Source organism: Poromitra crassiceps (genome assembly GCF_964638095.1).
Source record: "Poromitra crassiceps genome assembly, chromosome: 29".
Classification (NCBI taxonomy): Eukaryota; Metazoa; Chordata; class Actinopteri; order Beryciformes; family Melamphaidae; genus Poromitra; species Poromitra crassiceps.
In genome coordinates this window covers 11582423-11602077 of record NC_139641.1, presented here as the reverse complement: position 1 = coordinate 11602077, position 19655 = coordinate 11582423, and the positions used below count along the sequence as shown (strand labels likewise).

Sequence of the window (19655 nt, the reverse complement as noted above, 5' to 3'; positions counted from 1 at the left end):
ATGCTTTTCACTAGTTTGTCAGTGGAAAGCTTTTTTGTTGTTGCTTTTTTACCCCTCAATTTAAATTTTTTAGAACACAGAAAAACGAGCACACTCAGATACAGGAAAATAAAAGAAATAAAGAAATAACATACATACACTCCAAAATTATACAACACAGTGCCACCAGTTACATAGCCTACAGAGCTTATGTGCTTGTAAATGTGCTTATATATACACACACACGGTATATATATATATATATATATATATATATATATATATATATATATATATATATATATATATATATATATATATATATATATATATATATATACACAATACAGATAGATAGATATATAAAGCCCACTGGATAATTGCAGGATAGCGCCTCCTGTGGAGACACTGCCAGACAACTCATGGCTTTGTTTACATGGGGATTTACGGTTACCCCATAGTTATAAGCTGTTGATGAAATGCTGTTAATGCCTTTTGAAACTATAACAACTTTGTCATGACAAGAGAAGAGATGGCTCAATGATACCCTGTGTGTGTGTGTGTGTGTGTGTGTGTGTGTGTGTGTGTGTGTGTGTGTGTGTGTGTGTGTGTGTGTGTGTGTGTGTGTGTGTGTGTGTGTGTGTGTGTGTGTGTGTGTGTGTGTGTGTGTGTGTGTGTGTGTGTGTGTGTGGCAGTTACATCTTGTAATTGAGCAGTCAGGCTCTTTGGTGCTGATGATAGTCAGGGAGCCTCATCTTAAATAATCATCCAGCAGCAGCCTGCTGCCCTGGACCTTTATAGCCACAAAGCCTCTTCCTGGGCATAATCCAGATCTACTGGGAAGATTAGCAGCACTCCATACAGCCATGTAACTGTATTAAGCTGCTTTAGATATATATTAAAGCGGGCAATGTCATGATAAATGCCACATAGAGAGGACTAGTCTCTATGTATGTTGCCGCTGACGCTGCTATCTGATACATGATCACAATTGTGACAAATGCCGCCCGCTCCCGGACCCGTCACGGTCTACCGAGCAGGCAGGCTAATAATATTAATACACTGAACACTCACTCGTCCTCCTCCAGCACAGAGTCCTCGGTGATCAGACCCAGGGGAGCGGTGCTGCTGTCCGTGTCGCCGGTGATCAGACCCAGGGGAGCGGTGCTGCTGTCCGTGTCGCCGGTGTTCAGACCCAGGGGAGCGGTGCTGCTGTCCGTGTCGCAGGTGATCAGACCCAGGGGAGCAACATCATCAGCGCTGCAATTAGATGCATCTCATTTATTTTCCCGTAGACATTTCGTAAAATACTTATACGAGGGATAAGCCGAGCAGCATTTTGGTAAACAAACCACGCCACTGGGTGGCAACGGCAATGGAACCCTATCCGGCGCTGTGAACGGCGGAACGAAAGGCGGACACCATGGACAGTACAATACACCCACCAACTGTTATGGGGTTAAACCCCCCTCTAGAGTCATGTTGTAATGGTACGTCCCAGCAGCAACCAGGAAGTGTGTGTATGTTATGTCCAACTAAGAGTAACGTTAGCAGTAGCAGTAGCATAATAGCCTATTTCCCGTTTATAATACTTTAAGAAGTTTAATTTACAAACAGAAGACTCGTATGTGCGGACGATATTATCAGGAATATATGAAGTGGAACCAGGGCTCCGTTGATCAGAGGAAGAAGACTCAGTCCAGCTCAGATGAATGGTTTAGCTGTGAAGCTAACGTTAGCTGTGAAGCTATTTATTGGAGCTTAGAAAGGTAAAGTTGGTCACAGTTCAGGAGGAAAAGTTCCAGTCTGTCACTGTGTGAACATTGAAATGTCTAAAGTCCAGAAGCTAAGAGCTGTGGTGGTGAAGCAGAGCATAACTGTGGCTGTTGAAGATAAACTGCTGGACGCTGTGCGGTTACACAGAGAGGCCTTGTCTCCAGACCTCCAGCAGCTGTTGGTCATTAAAGAAGAGGTTCCCGCTGAGCAGCAGGAGGACACAGAGCCCCCACTTTATATTAAAGAGGAACAGGAGGACCCAGAGTATCCACACATTAAAGAGGAACAGGAGGACCCAGAGTATCCACACATTAAAGAGGAACAGGAGGACCCAGAGTCTCCACACAATAAAGAGGAACAGGAGGAACTCTGGACCAGTCAGGAGGGAGAGCAGCTTCAACGGCTGGAGGAGGCTGATATCACCAAGTTCCCATTCTCTGTTGTCCCTGTGAAGAGTGAAGAGAAACCTCAGTCCTCACAGCTTCATCAAAGCCAAACTGAGGAGAACAGAGAGACAGAGCCTGTAGCCACCTGCTCAACTGAACAGATGAAAACAGAAGCTGATGGAGAGGACTGTGGAGTATCAGAACCAGCTAGTAATTCACAACCAACTAGTGATGACAACACTTCAGACTCTTCTGAGACTGAAGACAATGATGATGAATGCATGGAAACTAGTGAACCTCAGTCAGGTTTAGCCTCACAGAAAAAGAGTGAAGTTCCAAGGAAGAAACACTTCAGCTCCTCGGTTTGCGGTAAAGGATTTGGTCATAAAGGACACTTGAATGCACACATGATAGTCCACACAGGTGAGAAACAATTTAATTGCTCTCTCTGTGGTAAAGGTTTTGGTCATAAAGGACAGTTGGCGAGACACATGATAATCCACACAGGAGATAAACAATTTATTTGCTCAGTCTGTGGTAAATGTTTTGGTCATAAAGCAGACTTGAAGAAACACATGATAATCCACAAAGGAGATAAACAATATAATTGCTCAGTCTGTGGTAAATGTTTTGGTCGTAAAGGAAACGGTGACAAACAATGTATTTGCTCAGTCTGTGGTAAAAGTTTTGGTCATAAAGGACACTTGAAGAGACACATGATAGTCCACACAGGAGATAAACAATTTAATTGCAGTCTGTGGTAAAGGTTTTAGTCAGAAAGGACACTTGAAGAGACACATGATAGTCCGCACAGAAGATAAACAATTTAATTGCAGTCTGTGGTAAAGGTTTTAGTCAGAAAGGACACTTGAAGAGACACATGATAGTCCACACAGGAGATAAACAATTTAATTGCAGTCTGTGGTAAAGGTTTTAGTCAGAAAGGACACTTGAAGAGACACATGATAGTCCACACAGGAGATAAACAATTTAATTGCTCAGTCTGTGGTAAAAGTTTTGGTCGTAAAGGATCCTTGACGAGACACATTCCCTCTAGCTTTCCTCAGCAACAGATTCAGCTCTTTCTGTGCTGCAGCTGCCCCCATCCTTTCCCTATTTTCAAAAGCCAGTTTTGTTTTGTTAATGCATCTTTTTACCTCCTTAGTTATATGTGGCTTATTGTTTGGGTAGTGTAGGATATCTTTCTTGGGAACAGTTATCTCTGTTTACGTTTTAAAAACTGTGACAGTTCACGACATGCATATATTATACATCAAACTCTTGAGCTACTTCTGCTCTCACTCAGAATGTCAAAATATAAGCGATATGATGTATAGTTTTTGAGATATTAACGTTTGTTTGGAGCACTCGTACTATTAACTGCCGCGGGGTTCAGCATGTCTGGGTGGCAAGTGACGTCACGCTGATTCGTACTATTGCTGATATGTTGATTGATGAGCACAATGTAACCCTGCTGTACCTACAGAGCTGCTTGGTGGGAAGAGACATCTGGCAGAGGAGGAGAGGAACGTTGTCCAAATGAATTCTTCAGCAAAGGTGAGGAAAATATCAGTCACTGATGCTGAGAACACACACACACACACACACACACACACACACACACACACACACACACACACACACACACACAGGCACACACACACACACACACACACACACACACACACACACACACACAGGCACACACCATGGACATATTATAAGATGGACTGAGCATTGGTCCCGCTCTGGCGGTTGAATTCAGTATTAGGTCACAAGGCCCGCTTCCCCATGTTAGTGGATGGGAAAATCACAACCGAAATAATCACAGTATACGTCAGATACTTTTTTTCCAAAGGTGGTTTGTATCATTTTAGATCATGCTAATGCCTGTGCAAGTGGTCATTTTTCTGATCAGTTTGTTTTCAAGTAGTTATTTGACATATAAAAAGGGATAAAAATGGATGATTGACAGCTGTGGCAGCCAGTCTCAAGCCGTCATTGGCTGGACAGGCTCTGCACATTATAGATCTATCGTCATAGACAAGACACACGGCTTCATGTTATCTAACGCTCCCTGGAAGTCGGGTGGCTCATGGGTTGGCTGTGCTGGCTACCAGACATCAATGGACCGCAATAAAAAGAACATTGTTTTGAGAAAGGTGCGCGAGGAATTAACGTTGGTTGGGGACTGAAGTAAGTTCAGAAAATATGTGTTTTATGAGTTACTCCAGCTACGTTATAGGTACACAATGGTTTTAACATGCAGGCTAGCAAGGGGACTGCCCCCTAGTCCGACACCTCACGAGACCGAATTTGGGTTAGGGTCTGGGGGAGGTTAGGTTTAGGCGTGGGGGTGGGAGAGGTTAGGTTTTGGGTTAGGGTCTGGGGGAGGTTAGGTTTAGGCGTGGGGGTGGGAGAGGTTAGGTTTTGGGTTAGTGAAAAACGGGGAATATAATGCCTCTTTTTTCGGACTCGTGAGGTGTCGGACTCGTGAGGTATCGGACTCGTGCCATGGCACCGGCTAGCAATGGCGTTAGCCGCTTTCGCTAGTCAGCTGTTTTTCATTATTTATCGGCTTAACTCATTCACCGCCAATGACGTCTTTGACGTGTTATCAGAAATAGCCCTCCCCGCCAATGACGTGTTTGACGTGTTTTTGTTTTTATTGGTGCAGCGCCTGCAGCAAACACTTGCCCAGCCTGTGACACAGACACAGGTCCCTGCCTTCAAAGGGTAGCCGACAGCACGCGATCAAACACATACCGCAGCTGTTGTTTTGAAATTGAGCAAGAGGAAAAGCAGCAAAACGGGTAACGCTTCCTTGTGCAGACAGGAGAAACGCCATTGAAACGCCCTCGGCGCGCTGCACGAGCTGGAGTCGCCTTCCTCTGTGCCAGCCAGGAGAAAACGGGAGAAAGTAATCAAGAGATGTGTTTGATCATCGGAGGAATGAGGAAATGATCGATCAGTTTGCGAGGGCGGTGAGGACGTGTTGAATAGCCGAGGGGAAAACGGGAACGATCATAGATATGACAGGGAGACATGGACGAGGACGGGTGTACCAGAACAAATCAAAATAAACACAGGAACAGCTAGGCAGCAGCGGGCAGAAGGCAGTCACAGCAGCCCGCTGTCCTTCTCAAGAGCTCTTCAGTTGGTTCATGAAATCGCTGGGCTGCGTGCCCTCCAGTGTTGCTCCTGGCCAATCCCAGCGCCACAGGGCGTGGTTATTGCTTATCCTATGTGGGGTTAGAAATCTAAAAGGGGGATCGTGTGTGTGTGTCTGTCTGTCTGTCTGTCTGTCTGTCTGTCGGTGTGTCTGTCTGTCTGTCTGTCTGTCTGTCTGTCTGTCTGTCTGCACACTCACTCACACCGAGTAAACTGTATTGTTGAATGTAAAAAAAAAGCACTTCATGTGTATATATATATATATATATATATATATTTTTTGTCATTTGTGTCCTAACGAATAATATTTACATGTCTGATGTCAATACAGTTCAAAATAAAAGAATTGAGAGTGAGTTATGCCTGAGATTGTGCCCTTTTACAAAAATTGCCTTTTCTCCTGTTTATTTTCTCTGGGAGACCTTCTGGGGGAAAACAGGGTGTATATAAATGGCTATAAGTAGAGTACAGAACATGCTAAAAGCTCACTTTTTTTTCCTGGTGAACCCAGAGACGTACATCTTCATTTTGAGGTATTGCAAATCACTCTGGTGCTAATAGATAATTTACTGTGGGTCTTGAAAGATGACCAACAATTATGAAAATCTTTGGCCTGTGCTAAATATTGGCAGTCCTAAACTGGCGGTGAATGAGTTAATATAACTTAAAGGAGAACTTACCTCCAAAACACTTTTTTTCAGCTTTTAACCAATATATATGACTTTTAGGGTGATGTGTGAAGAATTCTGGTCAGAATTTCCACATTTGACACCAAACTGTTGCCATTTTACCATTTGTATCATTTTTCAGCAGCATATCTGGCATAAGCGCCCTCTAAAGGTCGAACACTGCTTTTTTTTTTTTTCTCAAATGAATGGGAGATTAGGGGCACACTGACGTCACAGTGCCCCCAAAGACTATGGGATTTCAAGAGAATTACTCCCCTACCCCCCCTGTACCCTTTTGGCTCCTCAGAACTCCAAGCCTATTACTATTGAAGTTTGCTCTTAAAATACTGAACCAAACGTCGTCAAAGTTGGCACATGTCTTAATTATAGTTAGTTTCCCGCTGAATGTGTCATTACTTTATTGATATCTTACCTGGATAAGCTCGAATGATGATGTTTATATTATCAGTCCGAGTTGCAAGCACTGTCTCCAGCCCAGGCAGGCAGGCGGGAGAGAGTCGTACTGTAACATGGACGAGCCCCAAGCTCCGCGGGCGCGCGCAGCAGGCCAGCAGCAGCTGGGCTCTCTGTGCTGAGCAGAGAGAGCAGTCTGATATTTCCGCAAACAAATCTTATCGCAGTATAGCGCACATGTAAAATATAACGCTATACTACGACGTGACAACGTGACAAAGCTGGTCTAAACACATCGGCTACTGTAATATCGTCACTGTGTACAAGCAACGGGGGGGGGGGGGGGGGGGGTTGACTCGCTGTGTGTGTGTTTTGCTGTCTGGAGCACTTTCTCCAGTGCTCTCTGTGCACAGTCTGACATTTCCGCGGCTATCAGTCCGACTTGGAAGCACTTTCTCTCGGCCAGTCAAACGGGAGAGTCTGCGCGCACACTGCACACAGCAGCAGTGAGAGGCGGGGGCTTTCAGTCAGCAGAGCAGAGCAACTGGCTCTGTGTGTGTGTGCTCCGAGGAGGAGAAGAGCTCTGTCCTGCTCTGCGCAGTGCGCCCTGAGAGGAAAAATCAGACGAGGGAATTACGTGGAGAAATCTCGCATTGTGTTACCCCAGAGCGAGAGGTTTGTCCTATTGTGGGTGTGCTGCTGTTAACGAGCCCATGTCACTTTGCTCCCGTAACGTAGTTTCCATAGAGATACATGCAGAAAAATAATTAAATTTCTAGTTCGCCACTGAATTACCAAATTGATATAACTTAAAACCATTTTCAGATTTTCTGTTTCCATACAGACCAACAGCGTTGGCTAGTTGTTGATATTTATAGAGATATTGCCCCTCTCAAATAAATTATTTTTGAGGCAGTAGGCAAACTGTAATGGCGTCGATTTCCGAAAAAGAATCTCGACTCGAACACAGCCAAAGAGTCCAGTATAGACAAGAGCATATGTCATTTCTTGGTTTTTTCCATAGGTATTTTCAAATCACTGTTCTAATACATATCTAGGGGGTAAGTCCTCCTTTAACAACCGATAACGATAGCTGGAATAACACAATAATAGACACATATTTTCAGAACTGACCAGGTTGTCCAACTGACAGGAAATGTGTTTTATAACGTTAACTCCCGTCCCGGGTATAAGATGAGGCCTAGTAGTACACAACCACCATTAGCTCATCACTAACGGCTTAGCATCACATACAAACAGACGTTTTATTTTTTGTAGGCTATTAAAGCAACAAACGTTTTTATATGCATATCTGGGGGAAATGCTTTGACTGTGGGGATGTTCGTTCTTCACAAGCTCCTCTCTTAGTAACGATATACCAGGCATAAATAAGATATAGCTCAGTGGGATATACAGAGTCGGAGAATAGACCAGGCAGCCTGGCTCATGCACTGGGCTAACGTTAGGTTGGGCTGCCCTACACACACTGTACCGTAGGGCTGTCAATCTCCCTCTATAATCAAATTCGAATTTCAGTGCTTTATACATTTTAATATTCGAATTATATTCGAATATTTTAATTAATTTTTAATTGAATTAAAAAAAAAAAAAAAAAAAAATTTTGGTCTGAGTGAATTGTTGTCTTCTCTTATGTTATGTTCTGATTCTAAATATAGCTGAATCTTTGGGTTTGACCAAGTAAAACTTTTTCTAAGCATTTTACCAAATGTAGATGGAAAAGTGAATGGTGGATGAATATTCAAAATAATATTAGGCTTATCACAAATAGTCCAGCAATGATGTTTATTTAAGAAAACATGTTCCTTGCATTAGAAAATAGGTCAGATAACCAGAGCTTAGTTAATATTCATCAGTGATGTATTGGTGCTGTCTGAAATGCTAAAATGAAATAATTGATAATAAAAAAAGACACAGCCTTTGTTTGAGCTCCTTATCAATAAACAAATAAGTAAACTTTGCCAAAACAACAATGAGCCATGAACAAAAAAAAATCAGTCACGTATTGCACTTAAGAGCTACAGGTTTACATTCAGTATAGCAGCTTCAACAGTCAACTTCAGTTAACAATGAATGAACATACATTTTAAGAGCTACAGGTAGGTTTACATCAGTATAGCAGCTTCAACAGTCAACTTCAGTTAACCCTCTTTTCTTCAAGTATGTTGTCAGAACTTGTCACTGTTCTAGTGTTCTAAAAAAAAAAAAAAAAAAAAAATTTTTTTTTTTAAATAAATAAAAATTAAAATATTCGTTTTAAAAAAATAATAATAATCGAATTTCGTTCATAATTATTAAATTCGAATAATATTCGAATATCAAAATTCGTTTCAACAGCCCTACTGTACCGGGGGGGGTACAACAACGTAGCCTCACGGTTAGATTTGTTAACCAACATTTGCGCCAAAATAAATGTAATCATAAAGTTAATCAAATCAAATGCCATGGAAACATTAGGCTAATCAACACAGAGCTGTTCATCCAAGAATTTCCCCCAGTGAGAGGCTGAGAGCCAAGCAGCCCTGGCTCCTCTTCCAGGCTGAGAGGCTCCTCTTCCGGGCTGCTCTCAGTAGGGATGGGCGCGAGTACTCGGGTACTCGAGCACTCGTTCATAACGTCAGTATTCGAGTAACGTTTCTGCTGTTCGGGTACTCGCTCCACTCCCCACCCCTTTAAAAATGGTAGAAGATCTACGCACGCATCGTCATGTGGATCTGGCAGCAACCAGCAGCAACCAGCAGCAACTGCACGGCGGGTCTCGCTGTGTTTCCCTCCCATTCAACGAACACGCCTGGGTTTCTTGTGACTAAACTCTATCAGGTGTCAAGTCAGCCAGAATGTACCAAGTACGTCATCCGCTTTGTTGCTTTCAAAATAAAATGCTTATTGTAACCTTATTTATTTTGAGTAATGCGTTACAGCCACAGTTTCACGCCATATAACATCACAACGAGTATTTTGATACAAGGATGCTGCTTCATTCATTGAAATACCTTTTCTCCTCCAACGTGCATCAATAAGCTATTTACTTTTGTTTAAGTAACATTATTTTGAAAGTTTTAACCGGAAGTTTTCCAGCTCTTCCCGAAAATGGTGGCTGGAGATATTCTCCCGAATGAGAAGCACGCTTCTTCATAGCGCACGCCCGATAAAACTCATTCAAAATGTTGCACTAGTTTACTGACTACACTGTCGTTTCCCATAACGTTAGTCACAAGAAATGTGGAGAAAGAATCACTTTTTGGGAGACAATCGCATCATGGTGATCACTATTCAGCAACAATGGACATGTATTGGAAATCAAATGCCTTCGCTTGTTTCACAACTTGTCTGCTCCAAAGCGCTAATCCAACCATCGGAGATACTGTCTAAAGGTAGGCTTTAGATGTTAGCTTAGCGTCACCTAATATCACAGTCAGTCCCTCTCCTGACAAAAATGCTCCAGCGCTTTTTCCATGCAAAAATGCAAAGGTTATGTGTGAACAGCCCGATACACAGCATATTACCCCTGCTCAGTCATTACCATAGTAATCACACAGCCCGCGCCCCCAGCGCGAGTAGGACTCGAGCACTCGTTCATAATAGAAGGAGAGTACTCGACTATTTAAATTGCTTAAAATGCCCATCCCTAGCTCTCAGAGCACGGGCTGAGAGCAGCCCGGAGGTCTGACTTGTCTGGCTGATACAACTCAATCTTCGACAACGGAAATCAGATTTTCGTACAGGCGTCCTTTTGATAAACTGATCTCATAGTGGGAATCTTCCTGGTTACTTTTGGCGAGACAAAAAATAATAAAAAATATTACAACTTAAAGTGCCATATTTACAGAGCTAGAGTGTATATAAATACTAGAGATGGGATAGTTAACGCCATTAACGGCTGCGTTAACGCGAGACTCTTAACGCGCGATAAAAAAATTATCGCCGTTAATCTATTTTAATCTTTTTTTTTTTTTTTTCTTTTTTCTTTTTTTTTTTACCTTTATTTATACAGGGGGAGTCTCACTGAGAGCAATGCTCTCTTTTTCAGGAGCGCCCTGTTCACATTCACACACATTCATACCTGGAAGCTGTCCAGTACAACCACAGTCTGATCTGCTGGCCACTGAGCAGCTCCACTGTATTATTATTATTATTATTATATATATTATTATTCTCAAAGTTGTCTGGTAGCAGGGTCCACTCATATTGAGCAGGCCATGATGATTATCACTTTAGAATGGAACAGGTATGTAAGCGCGGACATTTATGTCTGCCTCCCCCATCCTGGCTGCTGTGGGGGGGCGTGAACAACCGAATAAACAGAAACCTGTTCACAAGGACTTACTTCTAGTCATTATTTATGTTGCACACACATATTTTGAATGGCTTCGACAGACTTCAAATGACCCATTTTAATCTAGATTAATCTAGATTAATGACCAGGATTAATCTAGATTAATCTAGATTAAAAAAAAAATCTATTCCCATCTCTAATAAATACACAACGCACTGTGCGCATTCTAGAAACAGCAGCTCTACATAAGAAAGTTCAGAGGGGCGGGGAGCCCACAGAGGTTCTAAATCAATGGAGCTACTGCGCAGACTCTGGTTCACTGATCTGGCCTGATTTTGGCTTCAATAAAACATACAGGGAGGAGATAGGGACACTCCCTCCATTCATATATCTCAGTGGCACACAGGCACACACACACACACACACACACACACACACACACACACACACACACACACACACACACACACACACACACACACACACACACACTCTTACTTAGCCTCTGTCCTGATTCTTTCTTTATATCTTTCTCTACAGAAACAGAGAGGCACCAACGGACCCAAACGTCACCGCTGTCAGCAGTGTGACAAAGCATTCACAAAGCTGCACCTCTTAAAGCAACATCAGATACTTCACTCAGGAGAGAGTGGTCAATCTTCCAGTCAGTTAGGTACCCTAACAAGACATCAACGCATTCACACTGGAGAGAAGCCCTACGACTGTGACCAATGTGGAAGCAGCTTCAGTCGGTTAGGTCACCTAAAAACACATAAACACATTCACACTGGAGAGAAGCCCTACAACTGTGACCAATGTGGGAGCAGCTTCAGTCAGTTAGTTACCCTAAAAACACATCAACGCATTCACACTGGAGAGAAGCCCTACAACTGTGACCAATGTGGGAGCAGCTTCAGTCAGTTAGGTAACCTAAAAACACATCAACGCCTTCACACTGGAGAGAAGCCCTACAACTGTGACCAATGTGGGAGCAGCTTCAGTGAGTTAGGTACCCTAAAAAGACATCAACGCATTCACAATGGAGATAAGCCCTACAACTGTGACCAATGTGGGAGCAGGTTCAGTCTGTTAGGTCACCTAAAAACACATCAACGCATTCACACTGGAGAGAAGCCGTATAACTGTGACCAATGTGGGAGCAGCTTCAGTGAGTTAGGTCACCTAAAAACACATCAACGCATTCACACTGGAGAGAAGCCCTACAAATGTGACCAATGTGGGAGCAGGTTCAGTCAGTTAGCTAACCTAAAAACACATCAACGCATTCACACTGGAGAGAAGCCGTACAACTGTGACCAATGTGGAAGCAGCTTCAGTCTGTTAGCTACCCTAAAAACACACCAACGCATTCACACTGGAGAGAAGCCCTACAACTGTGACCAATGTGGGAGCAGCTTCAGTCGGTTAGATAACCTAAAAACACACCAACGCCTTCACACTGGAGAGAAGCCCTACAACTGTGACCAATGTGGGAGCAGTTTCAGTCAGTTAGGTACCCTAAAAACACATCAACGCCTTCACACTGGAACAGGCTACTGGTGTGACCGCTGTAAGAAAATGTTCACTCAGTCATCTAATCTGAAGAGACACCGCTGCATCTAACCTGCTGAAGAGCGCCTCCACTGTCTGCAGGGGGAACAAGCCTCTCTCTCTCCAACCAAACATGTAATGAATCAAAGTTCAGTCACAGCAGAGTCTCTCTATGCATAATTATGTTTGTTTCTCAGCCATAAATCTTGACATTGCGTTGCTACAATGTTAACAAAAATGTAAATATCTCATTACAAAGTAAATAATATAGTTTGAATGGAGAGCCGTGATGGTTAAAGGGACAGCTCACCCTAAAATCCAAAATACATATTTTTCCTCTCACCTGTAGTGCTATTTATCCATCTATATTGTTGTGTGTTAGTTGCCGGCAGGTGAGATGTATTTTGGATTTTAGGGTGAGCTGTCCCTTTAAGGATCTGATTTGTGATTACTACAGCAGAATAACATGGAGCTAATATCACCATGATTTTTTTCTGACCCACCAGAGCGTCATGTTCTGTATTGAGATATATTGAATTTAGTATTTGTCCCTAAAGTTGACTCATATGAAGTAAACATGAACAGTGACATCAACATAATGAATGTAAAGCCCAGCTCTTCAGTGTATTACTTCTAGCCTGTCATTAACTCAAGTGACTAAGTCACAACAAGCATCACCTCTGACATGAATCATCTGTGGCAGCATCTGAACAGTCCTCTAATGCAGCCTTATGCAGGGATACTCAACTTACTTTGCCCGGGGGACACTTTTGCAAAATGACAGGAGGCCAGGGGCCAGTTAATAAACATACAATAATATACTTTTCTCTGTAGTGGATTGTAGGTTTTTGAGGTGCCAGCCAGAGTTTAGTCTGATAATTTGGTCCACACAGGATAGTTAAGTTAGTTAAGTACATTGATATAAGTGCCTGGGTGGCGAGCAAGCAGTGATATTTGACAATTTAGTTCAGTTGGCACCCTATCATGGGCCACATCTGGCCCCTGGGTTGCAAGTTGAATATCACTGATCTAATGTTTAGCTGATAATTAAGCAAATTGTATTGTGATTTCGTTGTAGAGTTTGCTGGGTCAGATTTAGTCAAGTTAGTCAATCACCCCCCCCCCCCCCCCCCCAATAACCTACATGGAGTTTACAGTGCTGTGTAATTTTGTTCATCATTTTGTTTGCTTTTGTGTTTTATCTTTTTTTGGTGTAATAAACTTGTTGAACCACCAGGTGGGAAGGGGGCGGGGCATACAGTTTTTGACCGTGGCCATGGCGTCTGCAGGTGTAGCAGTAGCTCAAGTTTAGTTAGACTGCCTGTATGATTAGGGCTTTTCACACTACACTTAGCCAGGGTTAAGTCAGTCTGTTAGCCTGGGGCTAAGAGAGCTGTTAGCCCAGGGCTAAGAGAGCTGTTAGCCCAGGGCTAAGAAAGCTTTCACACTTGCACAATCCTGGCCCACTCCAAAGTGGTCTAACCCTGACTTCAGCCCCGGCTAGCTGGCCCTGCTCTGGAGCAGGCTTAGCCCCGACTCTCCATCTAAACACAGCAGGGCTAAACGTTGCCAGTGTGAAACGGGGCCAAGGAAACAAACAAAAGCATAGGCCTGTTTTAGGTTAACCTGGGTTAACAATGTGTGTGTGTGTGAAAAGTTAGCCTGGAGCTATCTTAGCCCAGGGCTTAGATAGCACCGGGCTAAGAGCATGCAGTGTGAAAAGCCCTTTTTTGATGTTTTACTCGCATGCAAGAAACTGTCAATCTGCCTGAGTAATAATAAATGGAGCAGCAAAAGCAAAGCTGAATGTTTGGACATTGTAATTGGTTGTGGGTTACACCGCCGATGTCTCCGGCACATGTCAATTACTTTCACCAACACAGGCACGTGCACATATAGACATCAAAGGGGGCTTGAGCCCCTGCCTTTTTTTCAGTCTGTAAAAAGTGCCCTTTTCTGACCATGAATGCATTTCTAATGGTGCTTCGTATGGAGTTGGCCCTTTCCATGCCGTCACTGAAGGCAGCATTCAAAGAGAAATGCCTTTTCCGAACTCTCTTGGCCTTGAATGCACCATTTATAATAGGCTTCTGCATGGAGCAGTGTTTTTTTAAACCGCCCCTGAAGGCAGCAGGCAGCAGCCCAAAAACACATGTGGCCCGTCCCCGCCCACTCCAGCAGCAGTGCGCACTGAACTCCGCGAGACGCACTGAACTCAGCCAGACAGAGCAGCAACCACGACATGCAGCAGCACTGGCGCACACAGTCTGACACAGATATATAATATCAGTCAGTCAGTCAACGTGAATCAGGTATGTATGTTTGTCAAAACAAAGAATTACACAGAGAGCCACCCATTTGTTTCATGTTGAAATTTCGGCGGTACAGACAGGCATGCAGCAGCGAGGCGAGCAGCCTGTACTGCCGTTTTACACCCCGCCAGAGCACCAAACACAGCCTTCATGTGCTAGGAATGAGCCCCCAAAACATGGAAGTCACCTCGATGCTTTTTTATGCTTTTAAAGTGTGTGTCTAGGTGCCAGGGCACTGAGGGCAGGCCTCTGGTCTGGAGGGGATGCAAATCACATCTTATGGTGGTCTATGTAGCAAAAACGGAGTTAAATGACTGCAACTGTAATTCGGCTTTGTCTGATATCGATATGTATTCCGTAGCCACTAGCCAGTGACGACTGAGTGAGCCTCATTTATGGCTACTGGCCTGGGTAGTTGTGGCTCTTGTTCGACTTGAATGAATTAATGAATGAATTAATAAATAAATAAACCACCCAATAAATAAATAACCAAAATATAGGGAACAAATGCAGAATTGTTGCTCTTGAAAATATTTGTTTGTCAATGTGTCTCCTGATAAGGGCAAGGCTGTGTAGAGTAACAATAATGCTGAATTGCTTCTAGAGCTTCATCAGTGACAGAATAGTGCAGACCCCTTCCACACAAAGTAACCAGCTTTTCTTTTCTTTATTTTAATATTATTTTTAATTCAAGCACCTTATTCCAGACGGGTTTTCTGATCTCCTCCTTCACTATTGGAAAGGGATGTTGTGTTGTTGAATCAGCAAAAAATAAACAATTTTCTAATACACCTTATCTAAATCTTCTGTCTTGCTTTTTAGAATTATGGTTAAAATGCATGGTATATTACAAGCCTCACTCGGTATCGTTCAATGTTTCTGCCTGTGTTGCTATCTCCTAAAGGGAGAAAAGGAGCAAATAAATATTGATGCTTAAATGATTTCACAACAGTATTGCAACAGCATGCAACTTTTATATACTAATATTATTCAGTTTGTGAGTTATTTTTCTGTGACAAGTCTCATCCTAAAATTAGATATTCCTCTAAATCTGGTTAAAATTGGAATATTTAAAATGAGTTATACCCCTAAATTGGCCTTCAAATTGCCTCAAATTTTCGCCGCCGCCCTCCGGACGGCGGCTGTAGTGCCCTTTTATGAATTTGAGCCCCTGCCCCTCTAATGTTCTGTGCACGTCCCTGACTGAAGATATGGGGGGAACACAACCACAGCGCCCACAGTGTCCCAGGCGAGTGGTCGCTATTTCTTTCCAGCGCCCGGGGACCATCATTGGACCATCATTGGACCAACTTCAGATGTTGTCGTCACTGGTCGGATGATTATCTCTTCTGCATGTTTTTAGTGGGGGGTTATGTACGGAGGAACCCCCTGGGGGGTACGGGGAGAACATGCAAACTCCACACAGAAAGGCCCTTTCGACGAGATAGCCCACCTGGGCAGTAGGCACTGAAGATATGGGGGGGGGGGTCACAACTCCAGCGTCCCAGGTGGGAATCGAACCCAGGACCTTTGAGCTGTGAGCCGACAGCGCTTATCACTGCACCACCGTACCCCTGCTACCTATCAAACATGTTCTCATCAAACATGAGTAAAGGTCCTCAAAACGAGCCTAGAATAGGATATGCATCAGCACCTAGAATCCAATTTATTGTAGGGGCTGGCTAACTTCATGAGCTGATAACTGTGACAAAGCTACCATTCTGCAAAGGCTATTATCATACTAAAATATCATCTATGGATATATACCTGTTCAAAAATCATGATTAGAATTTGCCCACTTGAGTGGTACCGATATGTGAAATTTTGGGGTTTGGCCCATGGACTATCAAGTATTTGCACTCAAATCCCAAGTGAAGACAGGCAAGTCCTGAGAAGTCCCAGGTCCTAAACTTTGAGTTCCAAGTCCTAAACAAGTCATACTGCGCATAACGCTGACATTGCATTTTCATATAATCCATCATGTACACTTGTCTTGAGCAATGCATTGTATGCACACAGCACACCTCAGTAAAAGAGGAAACATCACAATAGCCTAGGCCAGAGGTTTTCAAAGTGGGATGCGGGCGGGGGCTGCAAACAGTTTCAAGGGAGCTATAGGCTCATTGAATTAAAGTGAAAAATATGACATTAGATTAGTTATTATTACATAAGTTATCAAAAGGATATCAGATCACTATATATTTGGCAAGCTGCCACTTTGTACAGTGTCCAATTTGTAAAAACTATGCACTCCAGTCAACAGCATATTCCATTTGATACTGAAAAGAACATCCTCAATGTTATTAAAACAGTTATACAGAAACATAATTAGTAATGCATAGCTTCGTTTAAATGCTTGATTTATACTTTTAATGTGCAAATTAATAATTTTCAATGGCTTGTGTGTTCTTTTATTTTGAAAAACCCCGACCGGAAGTTCGTCACTTGCTAGTTCCATAGGGTGTGTGTGTGTGTGTGTGTGTGTGTGTTTGACAAGCTGCCACTTCCAGTGAACAGCATTTATCCGTTTTATACTGAGAATAACGTTAATAAAACAGTTATTGTTATACATAAACATAATGTGTATTGTATATCTTCTTAAGTGCTTAATTTATTGTTTAAATGTGTGAAATTAATCTTTTTTTTTGGCTTTTGTGTTCTTTTATTTTGAAAATCCATACCGGAAGTTCTTACATTTGCCCGGCTGTTTGCCCGAATCCTTCGCTCCCAGTTTTAGGAGACTGCTGAGTCTTTCTCGGTGCGTTGAATATCTCCTCGTCCTCGAATATCTCCTCTCCGTCATCTACGTTTGCGCCGTCGACCTCCCATATAGAATCCCAAATATTCAAAATGTCAAAGCCACATTAATAAGCTGCCTGCACTTGGGCATTTAACATTGCATTGTACACAATACAATGTCAAACACAATGTATGCTTTGTACAGTAATTGATCAAATGTGATTAACAAAATAAAATGTCATTGTTTTTACAACCACATTTTGCATAATTGTATCAAAGGTGTTGTAGCCTACCATGTTTCTCTCTACATTATATGTACTGTAGGTAGGCTATGGTAGACTAAAATGTGATGCAGAGCAGAATGAGATGATCTGAGATTATATGGTATTGTATCTAGGGCTGGGTTAAAAAAAAATCGATATATCGATATTGAATCGATATTCATGTGAAGGAACAAGTATCGATACATAAATCCCAGTATCAATCTTTTAAAATGCATTTTACAATTTTTTATATTTTTTAAATAAACATAGGCTATAATATTATAGGCTGTGTGTGGTAGTTAAAACATAGTTTCGAGTTGACGTGTATTTATGTTTGTAGTTGAAACAAAAACATAAATACTGTAGGCTACATGTGCATTGTGCATGCACCATGAGCCAGATGTACAGACCTCAAATCTGTTTGCACTATAATGTTTGTGAACTGGAAATGTTCATGAGCTGTATTTATTTTATTTTATTTACAAAGCATTTATACTTTATGAAACATTGTTTACAACATACTGCTGTTCAATGATTCTGTTGTATAGTGGAAATCTAAATTTGTTTGGCTTCACAGAAGACTGTAAAGAAAGATAAGATGTTGAATGACTACAGTATGTTGTTTAATGTCATGTTTAAATAAAAAATAATTACATGATATAACTGCTTGCTTTATGGTCAATTCTTAATGTAGATATTCATATTTTTTAATAATGCACCAGGTTAGAGGGTTCCTTGTACAATTTACAGCATTAGTTCTTTGAGAATCTCTTCCATTATCAAAGCAAAACTGGTATTGTAACCAAAATATCGATATCAAATCGTATCGGTGAATCGTATCGACTTGGGACCTTGTGTATCGGAATCGGAGTTGTGAGGTACTACTTCAGATTGCTGTTGTTCTCTCTGGATTATAGCGCCCGAGGAGCAACAGGAAGGACCACGCCAGAAATAATCCAGCAGACCATTCTTCTTGATGTACTGTAGGTCTGCAAAACAGTTCTCAGTTCAAACCCAGTTAAACATTCCAGTTGGTTCCAGGAGAGATCCAGGGCTCCTACCTAGATTTTGTATGCATGTTATCTCATATTTGATCAAGGATGTTGTCACTTTTACAAGCTGCCATTCATTTCAAAATGGTGTGTTAATCTACCAGTTAGTATTTACTGATACTGGCATTGGATGTGTTTCATAATATTGATATTGGATAACAGCTGCTTTCCCTCATATTTATTCAGGAATGTGCCATAATCTTTTTCTATGGAGTCTGATTTGATAATATTCAAGCTTTACCACTGAGTTATTGAGGTGTTTATTTTCATATTTATGCATTAAAAATATGTAAATCACTGATTCGGTCAGTATTTGTCATGTTGATCCAATTGCAACCGCTGAAATTTATTGCACAATATACAGTGTAAAAGGAAATGCAATGTATGCTTTATTGTTGATTTTCAACATGGTTTTGTTAAACATCCTGGACTCCCATAATCCTTCACATCCTCACATCTCACCTTTGCCAAATAATTTACATTGATAAGAGGGATAGCTAGTCGTTCGTTCCATTGCAACATCAGTGCAGCTGACCTGCCATTCTGGCCTGAAGGAGGCATCTCTGCTCTGATTAGCTGTCATGGTTCAGTGCTTTTTTCCCATTGGCTGAGGGCTTTTTTTGTTCAGGCCACAATGGCAGCAGCGCCCTTCTCAAAAACCATATTTCAATTCTTGCATTCAATACTCTGCCCCAGTTACTTGCTCACCGAATCGGAAGATCCCCCCTCACTTCAGCTGCAGTTTATAATTTGATTATTGTTTAAGAGTTGCCTAACCTGCTGTCTTCCTCCTCATGTGCATTAATGACAAAAAGTAAGTTTGACCTCAGATTCAGTCTGTTAACTGTTTAATGCCCATGTTAATTGATTAGCAGTGGTTCTCAAATGGGGGTCCGGGGACCCCCAGGGGTCCGTGACACTTTGCCAGGGGGTCCGCGAAAAGTTTTCAGGAAAATAAAAATAAAAACTTTTTGTTGTTGCAAAAGCTTCATAGTTCAATGCAAATATGTTATGCTTTAAATCTAAAATGGTTCATGGATTACATTCTAA

General features: G+C 42.1%; 1 protein-coding gene across 1 annotated transcript; it reads left to right on the top strand.

The window, feature by feature from the left end:
* Window positions 1-1615: 1615 nt before the first annotated feature.
* LOC310800055 (uncharacterized protein) lies at window positions 1616-13507 on the top strand (the record flags this gene model as incomplete). Its single annotated transcript, XM_083662641.1, has 4 exons — window positions 1616-2564; window positions 3628-3698; window positions 11229-11440; window positions 13477-13507. The coding sequence occupies exons 1-4, from the start codon at window positions 1808-1810 to the stop codon at window positions 13505-13507; spliced, it is 1071 nt and encodes a 356-aa protein (XP_083518767.1). The 5' UTR covers window positions 1616-1807.
* Window positions 13508-19655: the final 6148 nt, after the last annotated feature.